Source organism: Epinephelus moara, chromosome 2, assembly GCF_006386435.1.
Source record: "Epinephelus moara isolate mb chromosome 2, YSFRI_EMoa_1.0, whole genome shotgun sequence".
In the NCBI taxonomy this organism is placed as follows: Eukaryota; Metazoa; Chordata; class Actinopteri; order Perciformes; family Serranidae; genus Epinephelus; species Epinephelus moara.
Window position 1 is genome coordinate 29643723 of NC_065507.1, and position 18139 is coordinate 29661861.

Sequence of the window (18139 nt, forward strand, 5' to 3'; positions counted from 1 at the left end):
CTTCACTAGCTTCATATTAAATTTTGTTTTCATTTAAAAGTACTAGTGCCAATTTTTAACCCTGCATGGCTTAACTTCCCAATATATTACTCCTCCACCTTCAAATGCCAAATTGGGCCCTTAGATAATCTTAATTAAAGTTAGTGGCCATCCCTTGAACCTACTATGAAACTCCAAGTGACCGTGCTTTTCAAGATGTTGCCCCCAATCTTTGGAACACTCTCCTCTTATCATTGCAATCCCTGGACATGTGTGATATTTTTATGAAACAGCTTACATGTTTTCATTCAGACAGGCCTTTAGTTAACCTATCCATTTTTGTCTCTGTCCTATCTTGTCAGCCTTGTGCAGTGTTTTGTTGCTATTTTCTTGAATTATTTTTATTACGTAATTTGTTTTTAAGGTTAAGCACTTTCTGATTTTGAATCTGTGAACAGTGCTATACAAATAAACTTTAGTTACTTTCCCACTCACTAGATGAAAGGTCAGGGCATCAGTAAAGTTATTAAGATTCACCTTGATTCACCTTGAAAGAATGTGTGTAGCAGATTTCGTGACAATCTAGTGAAAAGTTGTTGGGATTTTACTGGAGCACCGCCTCGTGGCTAAAAGTGTTACACCAATTTTTAATGGGCACTTCACTTTACTTACTAACTTCACCGTTCTCAGGAACAGTGAAAGGCAAACAAAGTTCAGATGCAAGTAAGCATGTCCTTATTGCTTGCGTTAACCTTCTCACCCAGACATGATTGCTTTGCCAAAGTTGTAATGGATTTTTATTGTATTGCAGTCACCTCTGGACTGAAATGCCTCGTGGTCTGCTGTGTGTTTACACTATTTATCTGAAGCATTATTAGAACACATCACAGATGTAATTAACAATGCATTTGATTGCGTTAATGGGAGCGGTTATTGCACTGTTAGAAATATGAGACAACAAATCCTGCATGATATATGAAGGTTAAAAATGTTGTTCAGCCCTGTTTGATTTTACTGAAAAAGCATTACACGTCATGTTCATGAGAAATAGCTGCATTATAAGCACTGTTAGAACATTAAGAATATATTATTTGTGATATTGTGTAATCTGTCTGCATTTGCTTCCCTGCAAGTGTTCTCCGTGTGAGTGAATGTCTCTCTTAGTATTATTAGTTTTAACTTGCCATCTGTTGGAGATTTATAGCCACTGATAGAGGCTCTGACTGAAGTTGTCCAGTCAGATTATGTGAGACAAATTGGTGTAAAACACAAAAGGTTGATGCATATTCCTGCAGATAATAATTTGATATCACTGTCTTTCATCCTTTAGAGATGCACACAGTAATCATATTAGTAGACAACCAGAGGACAAATTCCACGCCTTACACTAAAAACATGCAGAGAGCGGCTTACTCACAGCAACATGTACAGATTCTGGAACAGATGTTTCTTTTTGTAGCATGTCAATTAACAGAGTGAAAAGTATGATTCATTTTGATATTATCAAATGCCTCTGCGTAAGACATAATGACTCTTAATGTTTCTACATTTATTAAGTTTGTGAGTCAGTTTTGGTTTTGTTTGTGATGCCTTTACCAACTGTCAGTCCTATATAATGTATAGGCAGATTTGATCACACATTTGCATCTTCAGCTTCTGAGGATGCATCTCAGTTACACCGAGCCCCTTCCAGAATGATGTGAAAAGCCCATCTGGGCATCCTCAACTGGGCATCTTTTAATTTTGAGTGGTATTTCTTACAGCAGCCTCATAACTTGGAGCTGTGGAGTCTTGTGGTGTGCTATATTTCCGGAGAAGCAGATTGTTGATAAAATTAAAGATAAACAAGCGGCCTTTCTGTGTGCTTTTGTGCCAGGCTCAGGCCTGCTATCCCTCCTGGGGGAGATTAGCAGGTAGAGGACAGATTGAAACCAGAGAGGGGATGATGAATTGGAGCATCGGTTCCAGGAAAATGATACACAGTACTCACCTCTGCTTTCCAAAACACTCCTAACAGGGAGACTGATGCTGCTCATATGCACGCACAGATGTTCCAGCTGCTTCCAAGCTTTCACATCCATGTCTATTATACACTATAAACCCATATTCATTTGATATAATACGATTCATTTTTGCTGCCTCACACGTAGCGCAGTCAATAAGAATTACAAAGCCACGATAACAACAACAACAACAAAATATCAAGGTCAAAAAGAGTCACAGATTGTGCAAATTAAGCCAGAATTGGACACAGAGATATAAAGGTCATCATATTTACTATAAGCAAGAATATGAGCCCAACAGCAGTGAGGCGGCAACACTCAATCATCTTTAAAGTTTATAGTGAAGTGATGTTCAGGGAACACGGAGCAGACTGCATTTTTTTTTACATTTCTAATCACTCACCTAAATAACACAGCATTAACAGCTTGACAACCCAGCCGAATACGCTGCTAATAAAAAATGACAATGTCTAAAGTTGCCCCCTCTAAAAAACATGCAAATTGGATGGATCCATCATATTCTGTACAGACATGAAATGGATGTATTCATGTCTGCAAGAATACTCAGTGGCACTAGCTCTTTATGAATTGTGCCAGTGTCCCAATGTTTTAGGATGCAAACAGAATTTACAGCTAATTATAAATGTAACTATATCAGGGCTGGGTAATATCGTCATATGAGACTAGATATTGTCTTTAGTTTTAGGTTAGTTTAGTTTTAAGTGCTGTCTTTTCCTGGTTTGAAAGGCTGCATCACAGTAAAGTGATGTAATTTTCTGAACTCGGCAGACTGTTTTTTTTAAGATTATTTGCCTTTGCTCACGTAGTTGTTATAGCAACATTACTTATGATAATTTATCCAAAATCTTATTGTGTAAATATCTTGTAAAAGCACCAATAGTCAATCCTATACTGTCGCAGTATCGATATTGAGGTGTTTGGTCAAAAATATTGTGACATTTAATGTTCTCCATATCACCCAGCCCTTTGTATGCATTTAAAGTTATAAACTTCACTTACTTGCATTTCTTTTGACTGCAACTGTCTGTGACAAGTAGATAAACAGAATGTCAGAGCATCTGCAAGTCAAGTTCCTCTTGAAAGCCAACGATCAGGGTGTAAAGCCACAAGTTCTTTATAAACCACTTCAAGGCTACATTGTTGTGTCTGAAATGCTGACCATGCAAAATGCACTCAAACGAGACAGGTGTGACTCTACTGATGTCCTTACCAGCAAGTGGCGGTAGGTTTTGTTGCTAAATCTGAAGTGGAAAGAAAAACCCATTAAAGTCCTCTTAGTCGTGCAGAGCATGGGGGCTGCAGTGTGCCGTGCATGGTGTGCCAAGTGGCTAGCTGTGCATAAAAGGAAATCATTGCTGTGGCTGAGGCTGCCAGCTCCTGATTTGCACTTAAGTCAATTGTAACTGGTTTATCTGAATAATATTATATATTGTGTTTTAATTTCATGCTGTTCCTTGTCCCTCCTTGACCTCTTTATATAAATTCCAGGTGCTTCACTGAAGGAGAATTTATCTCTGAGCACTGGTGTGAAGGAGAATGCATTAACCTGGGGGTGATTATCACGGGGTTTCAGGTTTGGTTGCACATTACATGTAGATTCTTACATTCATTTACAGGATGCATTATCCTTTTACCATTTTTCCATTGATTGTCTCAGCTCATGTGCAAATAGTCTTGATATGCACATTAAACACGCCTTTGCTGTGGTGGCATCAGAGCACATAATGAGCGTGGCAGCAAAGCTTCAGCGCCACACTAGGCAAGATATTTATGGTGAAATACACCTGCTTCAGCAGCCTAGATCACAAAATGGGGCTGCAGTGGAGAAGAGTGTCACACCCCTGCCAAGTGAGACCCTGAACACTTGTCAGCTCAGAGAAAATAACCAAATTCAAAAGTGAAATAGAAACAGCAAGCGACTGCTCTATTCTGCAAAGGTTGGTCTCATTAGATCTTTTGCCTCTCTCATCCCTTTGGTATCCTTTGGCATAAAGCAATCACAGCCACGGGTGAGTAAACATGAGCGTGCTGTGTGCAGTTTACTGATGATACATGAATTCTGGGTATAAACAGTTTTTCTTGCTGCCATTTGGAGCTGTCAGCTTGCAAGTGAGGCGTTGGAGACGATTCAAAAATCAGTGATTGAAAAGCTTGCTTGAGTATTTAGCCCTTAAGATGTTGGTATAAAAACATCAATAGTGTGAGGTGGCGTCTTTACGCCTCCCCAGGTCCTGCATGCAAATTGTACACTTTCCATCTGTCTGAGAACCATTAGTTGCATCGACCAGCTGTTTGTTGGAGTTAAAACCAGACATTAATCTCTGGCTTTTCCAAGTAGCCTTGAAGTTCTCACTTTGTCTTTACATATCCACTCTCACCTCATTTCTAATTTTTCCTCCTCTCCAAGTGGCAACAACATCACCTGCTGCTTTAAAGCTTCTCTCCAAGAAACCACTGCTAATTGTGCCAAGATTCCCTTTGGTAAGAGTTACAAATACCTCAGTCAACTCCAGTTATCTAAATGGTAATTATATTTTTTGATACTCACTTTCGTATTTTTGATGGCAATTCAAATTATGATACTAAGCTCTGTGCTACTGAAGCTAGATTCCTAAAATACAGAGGAACCTTTCACATCCTCCATCTATTCATACATCACACATGTATTACAGGACTGTGGCCTCAAAATATCACAATGTGTCCTTGTTCAAATACTTAGCAGAGCTCACAGAGGAAGCACAGCTCATCTGTGACCTCATCAATACTGTTTGTGGAATCATGCGGCACAGCCCAATCCATGCAGTCAAAGCATCCCTGCAAGACATGAGAGCTTTGATCCACACTCCTGACCTACCGCTTCAGTGCCTTCTCCCTTTGCAGCCGCCTCTCAGTGGGGGACTGATCTCTTGTGCTATAACTCAAAGGTTTCAAAGGCACACCCGTATTCCCCATTAAAAGAGCCAAAGCATGAATCAAGGGTCATCGTACCGCAGACTTTCAGCTGTGAGGTAGGTTCCAAGCTGAAAACTTTCACATTATAGCAAGCAAATCCCATATGGAGGTGCTGCAGGAGTATCAGCAGCCACAGAATACCCCTGAAAAATGCCAAGTAGGCACTGAACCAATACACCCCCCAAGTGGAAAGTAAAACATGACTTACTTTGAAGAAGATGTGGCTAATGTGATTTAATGCATGTCTGTGTGGGTCATGGCTTTCACAGCCGGTTTATAGAATCTTTTTTTAATTGGTTTGCAGACTTTCATCTGAGCTGAAAACTACCTGCAAGTGCATCAAGGCGCAGTGCTGCGCTGTGACAATCATCCACATCCTCCTTTATCCTGCAACCTTTTCTCTATTCCGAGGAAGAAACCAGAAAGGCGCACTTGGATCAGGTCAGAGCTGCGGTGCTGAGTTATGCAACTGCTTTGAATTCTGCCTTTCTTTTGTGTTGTGGTGCTGATGTGTTATTCCATTGATGGGTAACAGAATTATCACCACAGCTAATATGTTGCAGCCAAGAACACCTGGCTCACTTTAGAGGACAAAACACACAGAGAAACATTTTCCAAATTGCATTGCATCAGTGCAACTTTTGATTCAAGCTGATTACACGCTGGTTTTATGAGAACACCACAGCTATCCCATCCACGTGTCTGTTTATGTCTCTGTTATTTGAAATGAAAATATGTTTTTTTTAATATTTTGTCTCATAGTGCACCTGGTGTTCTATAACTCACCAGCACTGTGGAGCTCTGCTGTCATCATGACAAGCCCTGGTGTGGGCATACAGTTGACAAAGCAATTTTGTTGTCCTGGTCTGGACAGAGCTCTTGGGCATGCTATCATCTTGAATCAGTAGCATTCTAACCCTGAGTGCTAAAGCAGTGATGTCTGAGATGTTGATGGCCAGCCATTGAACTGTGTGTCGTCCTTGTCAGGGTGTATGCTCTCATCAACAACAGCTGTGTCTATTTGAAGCTTTGACTCTACACATTACAAAGATCTGTTTCAAAAAGTAGCACAGACCTTATATTTTAACTTCTGTCACATCTGTTTGAGCCCCGAGAGATGTTTGTGAACGGTATTTTCTCAAGAAGTGAGGTTTTTTAAAGCTCCATTGTCAACAAACAAACAAAAACAAACGTAAGTAGTAGCCTATTCTGTGCACTTACATTGCCTTGGTCATCTCTTTGGAGAATAATAATAAACCTGAGAAGTCTGGGAAAGACTGATTTTCAAACACATGTCAGTGGTGTTGCTCTTCACCACCTCTTCTTCAAAGAGATTTAAGCTCTTATCATGTTCTTTGACGCCATCTGCTGGATCCTCATTAAATGATTTTCACTGAAAGTTCAAAGCAGAGGTCCCACTCACAGTAGACATCAATACACTACACATAATACTGTATTTGTATTTACTTATATAGCATTTGTGGCTAATAGGTAACTTTTCCACATTATATTGATTGTGATGATACAAATTTTGAATTCTGTTTTTCATATTCTTTTCTTACTAATTTGTTGCACATGATTAAACAAATGTGTTCAAGGAAAAACACAAAGCATGTAGCTGAGATGGCAGACAAGCCAGGGAGCTCATTAAGTCTATTAGCTCTATGCTCACCAGTTGTGTGTATGTACAGTATTATACAGATGCAGCTGCGTATACTATGCAAATAACTCAGTATGTGGATCCCCTTTTAAAAGAGGGATTAGTCATAGTCAGGAATGATCAGGTGTTTTATAGGCTTTGGTATCTTTATTGTAACATTGTTTACATTTTGTATTTACTTTATGTTAATTTATTTATTATTTCCCAGCTGAGATGAATTTGTATAAAAGCCTATATAGATGCTTACATAAGTGTTGAAAACAAGCTTATAGGCAATAAATGCAGTGGTATATGGCTTTGGTCCATGCTTCATACTCATCCCTATAAAAATAAAGATTAAAGGTCCAGTGTGTAGGCTTTAGTGACATCTAGTGGTGAGGCTGAAGAACTGAAACTTCTTCATGTGTTTCAAGCATGTCGAAGAACTATGGTGGCCAACACAAAGACGCGGGGGCCCTATCTTGAGCCAGTTTTTAGTTTTGTCTGTTTTGGGCCACTGTAGATGCAACATGGCAGACTCTGCCATACAGGCATGGGTATATAAAGAGAGGTGGATACATTGCATTGGAGGCCAATGACAGCTGCTCAGTGGCAGATGAAGCCAAAAAAGTTCAACTGCTGCATGTAAAATTACCCAGATGATCAGCAATACACTTTGGCCCATAGAGCAAACATGCCAGAGACCTCGTCTTGCCAAACTATCAACTTTTGGTTTAGCACTCCGCTAACTTGCATAGGGATAAAATTATTTAGACTTTCCAAATGTTATCAAACCTAATGGATCAAATCATGACAGTGAAAGGAGTTGCAGTGGTTGTGACATTAAAAAAAATCCCACTTATTTATTTTTTTTAAGTCTATGGGAAAAGGATTTTTGAGCCACATAACATAATGTTATGGATGTATTACACTGTTTGGCTAATACGAAAATTGTCTTTGAAGCCCAGTGCAGTTTCTGGGGGTCTGATGTAAGTATAAACAGTTCTTTCTGCGGTAATGAAAACACAACAAATTCTTATTTCCGGGTGATACTGCCAAAAGATAGACTTACACATAAATCCTACACACTGGTCCTTTAAATAAATAATAAATAAATGTGAAAAGCATTTTAAGAAATATAAATAAGCTGTTTACCTTTGAAAAAATCTGATGAAAAAAAAGTTTGTGATACATTTACATTACAAAAGAATATGTAAAACAAGTTTGGTAGGCTATTTATTTTATTAAATCAGATTAAGATATATAAGCCTACATTGTATATCAATGATTATGTTTTAGTTTCATACAAATATCTCTTGCGTTTACTGGTGACTTAACTCCATAGTATCATACTTCATTATATGTGTTCCCAAAGTTACTATAGCCACAGGCTACTGTGATTATCTGTTGTAATTCTTGCAATATTAGTTTGAAGGCTTCCCTGTGAAACTACCCACAGGCCCGCACATGTGTTTGAGAGCGGCTGACATGGCTCTGAGCCAGGTCACCATGCAAACTGAAGGAAGCCAATTCTTTGCATGTTTTCCATTATTCAGGAGGACATGAGCAGGGTGGCTGCTGGGGGCGGAGTCTGTCTCTGCAGAGCTGATGGAGGGAGACCGAGCGAGGGGCAGAGAGAAGTGCATCTGAACAAGTGGACCGCCTAGAGGGACGCTGAGACTCAAACTTGGACTCACTTCCCAAGTGGAGATGGAGTGAGCAAAACAACCGCACCTGCTGTAGTCGAAGGTATTTATCATCTTTCCAAATGTTGACAGGTCTGCTCAAGTTTCTGCTTTTTCTGCACTTTATCTTTCGGCTCAGTAACTGTAGCCTGGTGTTGTTTTCAAGCTACAAGAAAAGTCTTTTTCTGTCTGTGTTTTTGAAGTAACTTGAGGCCTTTCATAACCTTGAAATTATCCGGTCGCTGTAATTGCTGTAAATTGGAGTCTTCTTGTTAAATAGCATGTTTAGGGGTTGTAAAAAAAACACTCGACCGATAATAAGTCTTAAATGTAGATAATTTGTAACACTGGAGAAAAAATTATGCCATTTTTACTCAGAGGAAACCAAGCTCACACCCAAAACCAAACAGTGAGGTTAATCTTTATGTATAAAGTGTGTTATTGTAAAACGGCATGCTGTTGTGAACTAATTTATCTTTTAACTTAATGTATGTAAAAGTTGTTGCCTGTAGAGGGCGATGTGTTGCATTAAGAAAAAATAAATCCAATTTTATTTATTTATTTATTTTTTGTGATGAATTTGTTGACCTAAATAATTTTTTGTACATCAAGTGGCTCCCTTGCAGCCAAAATTTATATTTTCATGCAGCCTTCAAAATGATCAAACCCGCAACATTTTGCAGTAGTGGACTTTTTGACATGAGCATTTTTCAGGAGTAAGTACTAACCCTCTGTGTCCCTCCACTAAATCAACTTCTCAAAGGAATCTCTTGAAAGAGAACTGTAAAACAAGTTGATATAACACTGATGTTACAGTTTGGACAGTCCCACCTTGTCCAAAACCTTTCTACAATTGTCTCCTTCCCATTTAAGTTAACTCTGCATTAAACTTATATGCTTTTTAGAATAGCATCATGACACAAAATGCAGTTCACTTCCTTGTATGCTACGCACAAATCAGTCAGAGGTTTGAAGAACTGTGTCTATTTGGGTATCTCTACAGATCCACCGTCACCAGAATGCTACAGTGTCACTTTTATTTGCATGGAGAGATTCTCCAATCCGACTTGCAGATGTATAAATGAGGATTTTCCAACTGTCTGCACACAGACTTTGTTGACACTGGTATTTTGTTTGTTTGGTACTATTTCTGCAACACAAACAGAGCAAACATGTTTATGCAGTCATGCTCCATAAATAATTTGGACTCGAACTGACTTGATACTGTTGCCACCAGTGCAACTCATACGCTGTAATTTTTGTGCATTTTTAATATTAACCAAAAATGGCTCTCACATAAAAACTCTGTCAAACTTTGCTCTAAATATATACTGTCTGTACTTTAATTTATAATACTATAAATTGAGACAAGAACATTTTGACTTTGGAAAAAGTGGCGGCACTTCCTTTTCAGTTAGATTTTTTTGTACTTTAAGCTGCCAAGAGGGGAAATCAATAAAAACACAGGCCTACTCGTACCTTTAAAAGTTACTAGAAATACATTTTTAAAGACGATTTCAAATAGAACCACCTCCAGGAGGGGCTGTTACTAGGATTATTGAAGCGTCTTTAGCACAGAAGAGTACTTTTAAAGATTTTCGACCCTCCCTCATGAGAGAGTCTGTGCATGCCTGTAGGCAGTGGATATAATGAAGGCTTTAACAACTCAACTTAACACGTCTTTCCTTTTTGATATTTAGAATCCCTTCTGAGTTGCTGAGAAAAACCCCTGGGCTATCCACCTGCTTAAAAAGACTGAATCGATAATGAACATGTACTTTAAAGTTAGTAAGCGTACCATGCTGACATTGGGCGAACATTAAAATATCCTTTCAGGGGCAATAAATAAGTGATTTTTCTCCCCAAAAGAGATGAAGTCAATCCAGTTGATGCACAATGCATAAGAACATAATCACCTCACTGTAACTGGATATGCACGGTGCTCACCTCACCTGGACTCACAGTGGCTGCATGTGTTCAGTATGAAGCCCCACCCTCCACAGGTTGATAATAGGCAGGCTGAGCAGGGAACAGGTGCAGATTGTGGACTTGTTTGCAGCCCTTGAATGGTCCTTGTGTGTGTGGACTTAAACAAGAACTGTGTAGAGAACAGGTGACCTGTTGACAAATAAGTCACTGTGGATGCTATTTCTTTACCTGTTATGTGAAGTATGTCACATCTTGAGATGGGTGGATCAGAAGAGCAAGACCAGGAGACTGTAGCATGCCTGAGCTGTAAAAGTTTTAAAAGGCTGACAGCATTGATCCCATGTCATATTAGGTTGTCGTTATGCAAAGGCCTTGCACTTAGCATTCAAGAGATTTGTAAATGTTTTAACAGCACTCTGTTCAGTTGCTTAATGTTGCTTCTTCCCTGAGCATCTAGAGAAAACGATAAGTGAAATGCACTTCAGTGGCACAAAAATACACACAGATATTTTATCACTTGAAGTTGTTTAGTGTGTTACGTAACAGTCGTCTGTAGCCAGCATCAGTTCCCACTGTGTGCTGCACGTTAGTCTACTTGTTGCACAAGTGTGCTACTGAAGAGTCCATGAGCATTGCTCGAATTAACCTTCAGCTGGTTTGTGCTAACATTAGGGCCTGATATCTATCAATTATTCATCATGTTCTGCACTGCCTGTGCAAAGCTAAAAGTGTCTCACCATGGAAACAGCCTTCTGTCTCAGCCGGAGGGTGTTTCAGCGGCCGTGCCGGCTCCAACCTCGTTTCTCAGTCCAGGCAGTCCTGCTCCACATTCTGATACATGTGATGAGACAAACATAGGACAGCTTGACAGTTTGTAGTAGATTTTATTGTAACTGAAGTCGACTTGTCGTTGGTTCAGTTTGCTTTTAGACTTGACAAAAGTTGATATAGAAGTAATAATATCTGATGAAGGCTTATTTATCAGTTTGTTTATCAACATCGTTTTTCACATTGTTGATCATGGATTTGCTGGCCTTGGCTCGTCTTGGATACATAAAGTACAGCCTGAGTTATAGTGTCGTATTCGCTCTCACTTACAAAGCACATAAGGTCTAGAGCAGTGATGCTCAACTTTCAGCCCCTGATAGGGTGCTGGGTGGCCCGCTGACCATTTATTATTTCACAACAAAAATAACTTGATTCACACTTGGAATTTCTTTTTGTACTTTAAATGTGTGAGTAAGGTGAAATGGTGCATAGAAAAGCATCAAAATAGAGGGGAGGATCCCCTGGACCCCCAACAGAGGTCCAGGCTTATGATATGTATATATTAATTATTAATGTTTGCTTATTAAGTGGCCCCTGGCCTGCTGTCATTTTGCAAAAGTGGCCCCCAGGCAAAGCGGAGTTGAGTATCCCTGAGGGTGTGTTGTTGCTGAACTGCTTTTTGCTTTTACATCTGTTTTATAGGTTGTAATAAACATGTAAGTTGCTACTTTATAATAATCATCATCACATTATAATCTACAAAATCCTGTTGATATAGCTCAAACAATTCCCAGTTGGAAGGTAAGACTGTTCTCTCGAAGCTGAGAGTTGTTGCTTATTGTTGACATCTCAAAATATTGCATGATAGTTCATTAGATAGAGAAAGCTGTATCACCTCCAGTTGCAGACAGAATGATAGGGATGGGAAGTGGTACCATTTTATTGATATCAATGCTATCGATTCTGCTTATCAGTCTGATTCTCTATCGATTCCCTTATTGATTCCTGATCAATTCTAGGCGTTTACAGGTTTCCAGCGTCAACGCAACTGTTTTATTATCTATGAGTCTGAGCACAGTGTAGAAACAGAGTAGATTAAAGGCATGCATGTGATGCAGCGTGGCACTAATGTTATTATGACAGGATATTTACCCTCAGTAATGGATGTGCTGCTCAGTTGGTAAGCAGTGTTATTCATGTATAGAGTGTCAAATACATGGCATTTCTGGAATTTCATTCCAGTTCATGTTGTGTAGAAAGATGTTTCAGTATATTGCTGGTGTTTACACCCTTACTTGAAATCATCATTTAACAAACATTACAAGCAGCACGCTTGTCAACATTCTTTGTGAAATGGAGCCAAGCTTGTCGTTGTTTTGCAATGTGCAACTGTCAGAAAAACATGTCAGCATTGATAAAAAGGAATTTATATGCTCAGAGGCACAAGATTCTTTGGAATGGAACCAGTTCGTGATGCCTGACAGACTGGCCAACCATTATTGGTAAAGGGAAATAAATAAAAACACAGTTGCACACATATTCTGAATGATGACAGGATCTCCTGGTATCATGGTGGTGGATTACAAATTTTCTTAAGCCAGATTCAGGTCATTAATTGATTTGGCAAGCAAGAAACTTTGCACATTTTTTTTTGTGTGTGTTTGTACATGTGTGTAAACTGCAGGGCTGATTTCAGTTGTGAAAGTCTCCAAGATTAGTCTAGATTTGTCTAAGATTAGTTTTGCTGAACACTAGAGGGCGCACTATTACTGCAACATCCTTTGCTAGTTCATGTCATCAGTAATACTACATTACCGTACAGCTTCTGTCTCAGGTACTTTTTAATGTAGGCTACTTGTGTTGGATTTTTAATGTTGTGAATACAGAAGGAAAAAATGAATATGCAGAAGAATAAATAATAAGTGGCACGGGATGTATTGTAATGAATCCCCAAGAGAGGGGTCAGTCATTTCAGATAAAAGTAAAAGTAAAAATGTAAATCTTAGAAATTGGAATTGAACACAAAGTTAAACACTTCAAATGGGCATGTTTAGATGCCTGAAAAACTGAGCAGGCTCATTTTTGATTGAGTTAGAGTGAGCGCAGGCATGTCTGACTTTGATTTTGATTTTTTAAATTTTGTGTGTATGTGTGTGTGTTTCAGTGGATATACAAATGTGTTTGATATTGAGGGTTCCTACTGTTGTTCTGCTGACTTTGGATCTTGTCCCTCAACCCCAACCACAAAGCATGTCTTTAGATGTTGCAAACACCTGTCCTTGCTTTGCTTGTTATTTACTAAAACAACCTGATGACTCCTGTCCTGAAGGGCATTTTTAAGTAGGTCAGGACCAGGCTGGCAGCCAATTGTAATTCAGACTCCATTACTCTGCAGGAGTGGTAGAAACATGATGAATGCACTTTGTTGTTGTTGACAGCTTTCTCAAGTGTGCCGCTGCAGAAGCATTCCACAGAAACAGTTTTCTCTAGGCTACCTTTTTCTCTGACAGGTAGATGAAAAGTGAAATTACTGCTGGACTAATTAGACTGAAAGAAAACTTGTTGCCAGGGGCTCCCTGTGGTGCAGCTATTCTATCTGACATAGTTCAGCTCTGCATGTTCAGTCGACCGTGAGGTTAATCATATTTAGGTGTAATGTTTGACATTTTAATGGTGGCCACGTTATTCTGTTTGCAACACAGATTCTTGAAAGAAAAAAAAACATATCAGTGATGTAAAAAAAAAGGGTATGTATAGGCTGGTTGTTCCATGTTCTAACTGTGGTTTATTCCTAAAACAGAAAACGCCTTCACGTCACGTACATACACAGGGTGTTTGTATTGCTGATGTAGGTCAGACTTGGAAAAACTGGTTCATGTGGTAGGTGTGTCCAGCTAGTGTTCACTTCAGTAGTTAAAAAAACACTCAATAGAGCATGAGCTGCGAGCTGTGTGAATGCCTCTCTGGATTTGCGTCTTACTCATTACTTGATGGTGTCACACCTTTCACTCATTTCCTCAATGACGCCAGCCATAAACAGCAAGAAATAATGCAGTGGGACGACAACATGGGCCGCAGCACAGAGGACTGGATAAAGTAGAGGGAATGTGCAGATGTTGTGTGTTGAGCAGATGGAAGCAGTGAGGACTTTCTGCAGTGCTCGTGGAGAATGTATTTCTCTGTCAAACATCTCTGAAGCGGAGTTAGTGTGCAGCTTTTAAGTATCCTCACTTGTGCTGGTAATGAGTACACCATTATTTAAGAAATTAGTTTGCGCGTCATTAACAGTGCCAGAGGCGAGACATATGTGTTTAGACTTTGATGTGTGGACTCCAAGACAAATACAGGATATTTATTCAGGAATGCCTCATGGGCATACTGTAGGCGGGGATGTTGTAGCTGTCAGAGTGGCCTCTCTTTCCCTCTCCCTCCCTCTTTAGTTATGACTTTGCCCCTCTCTTCTCTGCCTCTTGCCTTTTTGCTGAAAAGAGGAGGGACTGCCTAAGTAATCCAATACCTGCCCAATTCATGAATGTTACTGTAACTTGCTGAACTGCCCTGACAAGTGTAGGGGTTAAAACACATTAGCAGACCGAAGCTGACAGCTCAGGCTGCATCTCTGCACGGCAGAAATCTGCCGCCGACCAAGAGAAGTTTGTAAGAAAAGGAAAAGGAAGAGAAAAAATAGACACTACAGTGGAAAAGGAGGAGAAAACCTGGCACAGCTTCAAATGACTTCTTTGGAAGAATGATAGAAGTAGCTGTGGGCTCCCTGCCATCCAACATGTCTTTAGAAGAGAGTGCTGTAAGAGACATGGCTGAGAGTGAGACGGATTGCTCTGAGGGACTGGATGAGGTTGTCTTGGGGCGCATTGCCAACCTACCTCTGGACCCATTCCCACCCAGGGACTTCAGAGGGAAGTTTAAAAAGATGCGCCATAAGAAGAGGCCCACCATTCTTGAAAGTAGGTGTTGCTTTGACTCTGTGAAGCTCTGGTAATCGCCTCAAGAATTCTGTTTTTAATCTGGCAGAAATGTGTTTCTCAAAAAAAAAAAAGTGGTGCAGAGGAGATGCCAGCATTTCAGCTACTACTGCCATCACTCTGTGAAATACCTCACCTCCCCACTGTATTTGTCATACTCACCTAGGAATCTGATGGCTTGTTAATAATGGAGTCAGATAGTGCAGGAGTATGTGCAGGACTACATCACGCTATTTTGGATATATTGTGTGGTTTAGCTCATTTTGACAAATTAGCATTCTATCTGACCTCACTTGCCAAAATGTCTGCGCCCCTTATGTTTTAGAAAAATAACTTGAAATAAATAGGGGCGTTACAGACCAGAATATCTTAGCAAAAATAAGAAGCAACTAGGAGTACCAAGAGTAAAGGAGAGTCAAGTGTTTAAGCTTGATAACCACGAAGATGGCTGAACTGGACAGACATACCTCACATTCCTAACCTTCATCAGAGCCTGATAATGCTTTTAATAAGTGCTTAATGTGTCAGAGGGGTCGCCCACCGAAAACCTAATTAAGGAAAAATGTTTACAATCTTTTTTTTCAATCAGTAATGCTAGTTTATTCATCTGTTACACATGTTGCTTTGGGTGTTGCTGCCAAAAAACAGATCTGCAAGCCCGGTAATTATGAAGGCATTACTGAAGTAGTTTCCTGTTGAAGAAGTGACACAGATCTTATCCAGTGTGCCAGTAAACTGTCAGTGCTTTACGTCCAAATGTTTGGCAGCAGTTATGCTGAAAAGTTTAAAGATATCCAGATAAGGTGTTCTGCCATAAACACGGTATTTAAGCTTCTTTAGAGTGGTCTGATATTTTAATGATATCCACTCCTGGCTGTTCTGATGTAGTTTGATATCAACACCAAGGTGTCTTCTCTGGCATGTTCATTACATATTCTTGTGATCTGCTTTGACAGTTTAGATATCTGTAGAAGCGTAGAGTCTGCTTTATGGCTTTCTAGTGCAGTCACCTTAAATCTCTCTGAGAGACAGGTCCATTAAACAAGTTACAACTGCTTCTCAAATGATGGGAAGTTTGGGATATGTCTCCATCGGTCCGCCTGTACTTTAACTCTTTCATGTTTAGCAGCCTTGTCGAAAAAACATCTACAGTTATTCAGCGAGGGAATTACATAACCGTTTGCCCTACAGAGGGCCTCTTTCTGGACAAGTCAGGCTGACCAGATTATAACTGATGGACAAGTCAAAGAAGTGAACTGTTTCTTCGGTGTTTAAAGAATCCATTTGGCCTGATTTCTGTTTGCTGTGACCATAATAGGCAAAGCAATTGCCCACAATTAGTCAAATTTGCTCTGATCGTACTCCTTATTGCTGTTTGTGTAGATAAAAGATTTCTTTCTAATCGTGGCCTGATCATATCTAAGAACAAAGTTGATTTGCAGATTCCTCAACTTTATCAGAACGTTATCAGATTACTGGTAACTTAAAGAAAGAGGTGATTGTAGAGTTTGTGCTCTAACCCTCAGAATGATACCATACAGTCTAGTTAAAATAATGATGTTGACTTAATCTATCAGGGTGGGGAGATGTTTGCTGATCAGGCAGAGATACTGGCAGTATTGGAAGATTTCCTTAGTTCAGGCAGAAATGGAAGATACCTGTGTAGCTTTTTACTGTCTTTACTTCATAGATGTGTTAAAAGACACCACAGATGAACCAAAATAGAAGGGACATATGGATTTGTGTGAACAGCATTAATGCAAGTGTGATATTCTCACCAGCTATATCATCACCCTTTGAACTGTGTTAGTGTCAGCACCACTTTATGTAAGCTCTGACATCTGCTCACTTTATGTGCTGGTTACAGCATCAGTAGCAACCTCAAAGCTTAGCCACACAGTGCTGTTACAGTGTCCACACACTGCCCAGCCTCTGTTAATTCTTCAATTTATTATCCAGCACTGACTTCATTAATCTGTTATGGCGTGACAGGAAGCGTAACAAGTTGGAAACCCAACCCTCATAAACGATGACTCAAGTCACAACAGCTCTTTTGTACAAGGTGGTTTATTTAGTGGTGCCAAAATAAAAACAAAGGCACTGCTGTGGGAAGGAGGGTGGGATTATTATACATACTATGAGACAGTGCACATAACAAAAATGTCCTGTGTCCAGATGAAGCAGCCAGGCAGCACTGTGTTGGGTAGAGTCAGGACACCTGAGACCCTGAAGTGTGTGTTTACCAAACACTGCGACCAGTGATGGCTTCTCCATCACAGAGTGTATTATGTAATGAAGGTCAAGTGGCTGTCACTTGATGGACAGACAGAGTTCTGATAGGATTATACTAAGAGGGGCAGTAGAGGAAGGGGGATTGGAGGATGTGTTTTACTGTCCATATGGTTGATGACATGCATCTACTTTTTACATTGCAAAATGTTGTCAAGATTGGATTGAACTGTTACATGTCCAGAAGAAGCAGCAGTGAAGTTTGTTTTCATTTTAATTTAGTCAAAGGGTCGTGAGATTCATTCAAAAAAGTGTTTAACTGCTGGAAAGATGATCTTTTCATAAAACTGGGCTGCCTGTGCTCTAAAAATGCTTTTGAAATTGGTGCTATGAGGATAAGGGCTGTGGCATTTGCTTTTGCTCAAGAGGTAGAAAACCTACAACTACAGTACCAGAGTGCACTGCACCACATCAGATCAATAAATGCTCCCGCTGATACGTTACGTAATCTGAGCTTGGCTGTTTTTCCACAGGAAACAATATGGTGGCCGGCTAGTAAAAAACTCAAATTACAATTACACAGTAAGCTAAATTATGTTTCTGAAAACATTTGAGGGGAGAAATAGACAACGCAGTAATAGAATCTTGGTTCGTATTTTATCTTAGTTTTCCTGTTTGACCATCTTGGTGTTTATCATAGTCAAGTAAGGATCCTGAAACGGCTGATTTTTAAGGATGCTGTCATCCAGTCTTGCTGAAGGACTGTTCCAATGTCAAGGATCCTTCAAATTCTACCCAGGAACAAGTCCTTCCTTCAGATAATTTTTAAGGATGAATATGTGTATCCTCAGCAGGCATGAAGTACTCTCAATTCTTTGCACACCATTTGGCAGAATTGAAGGCGGGGCCTCTTCAGTGATGCTCACCTGGGTACTCACTAGCCATTTCCAA

General features: G+C 39.8%; 1 protein-coding gene across 1 annotated transcript in view; it reads left to right on the top strand.

The window, feature by feature from the left end:
* Positions 1-13908: 13908 nt before the first annotated feature.
* LOC126400831 (protein furry homolog) overlaps positions 13909-18139 on the top strand; it is a 55358-nt gene continuing 51127 nt past the window's right edge. Inside the window, exon 1 of the mRNA XM_050061806.1 lies at positions 13909-14941. Within this exon, the coding sequence (XP_049917763.1) occupies positions 14725-14941 (217 nt within the window). The 5' untranslated portion in view covers positions 13909-14724. The remainder of the gene's footprint in view (positions 14942-18139) is intronic.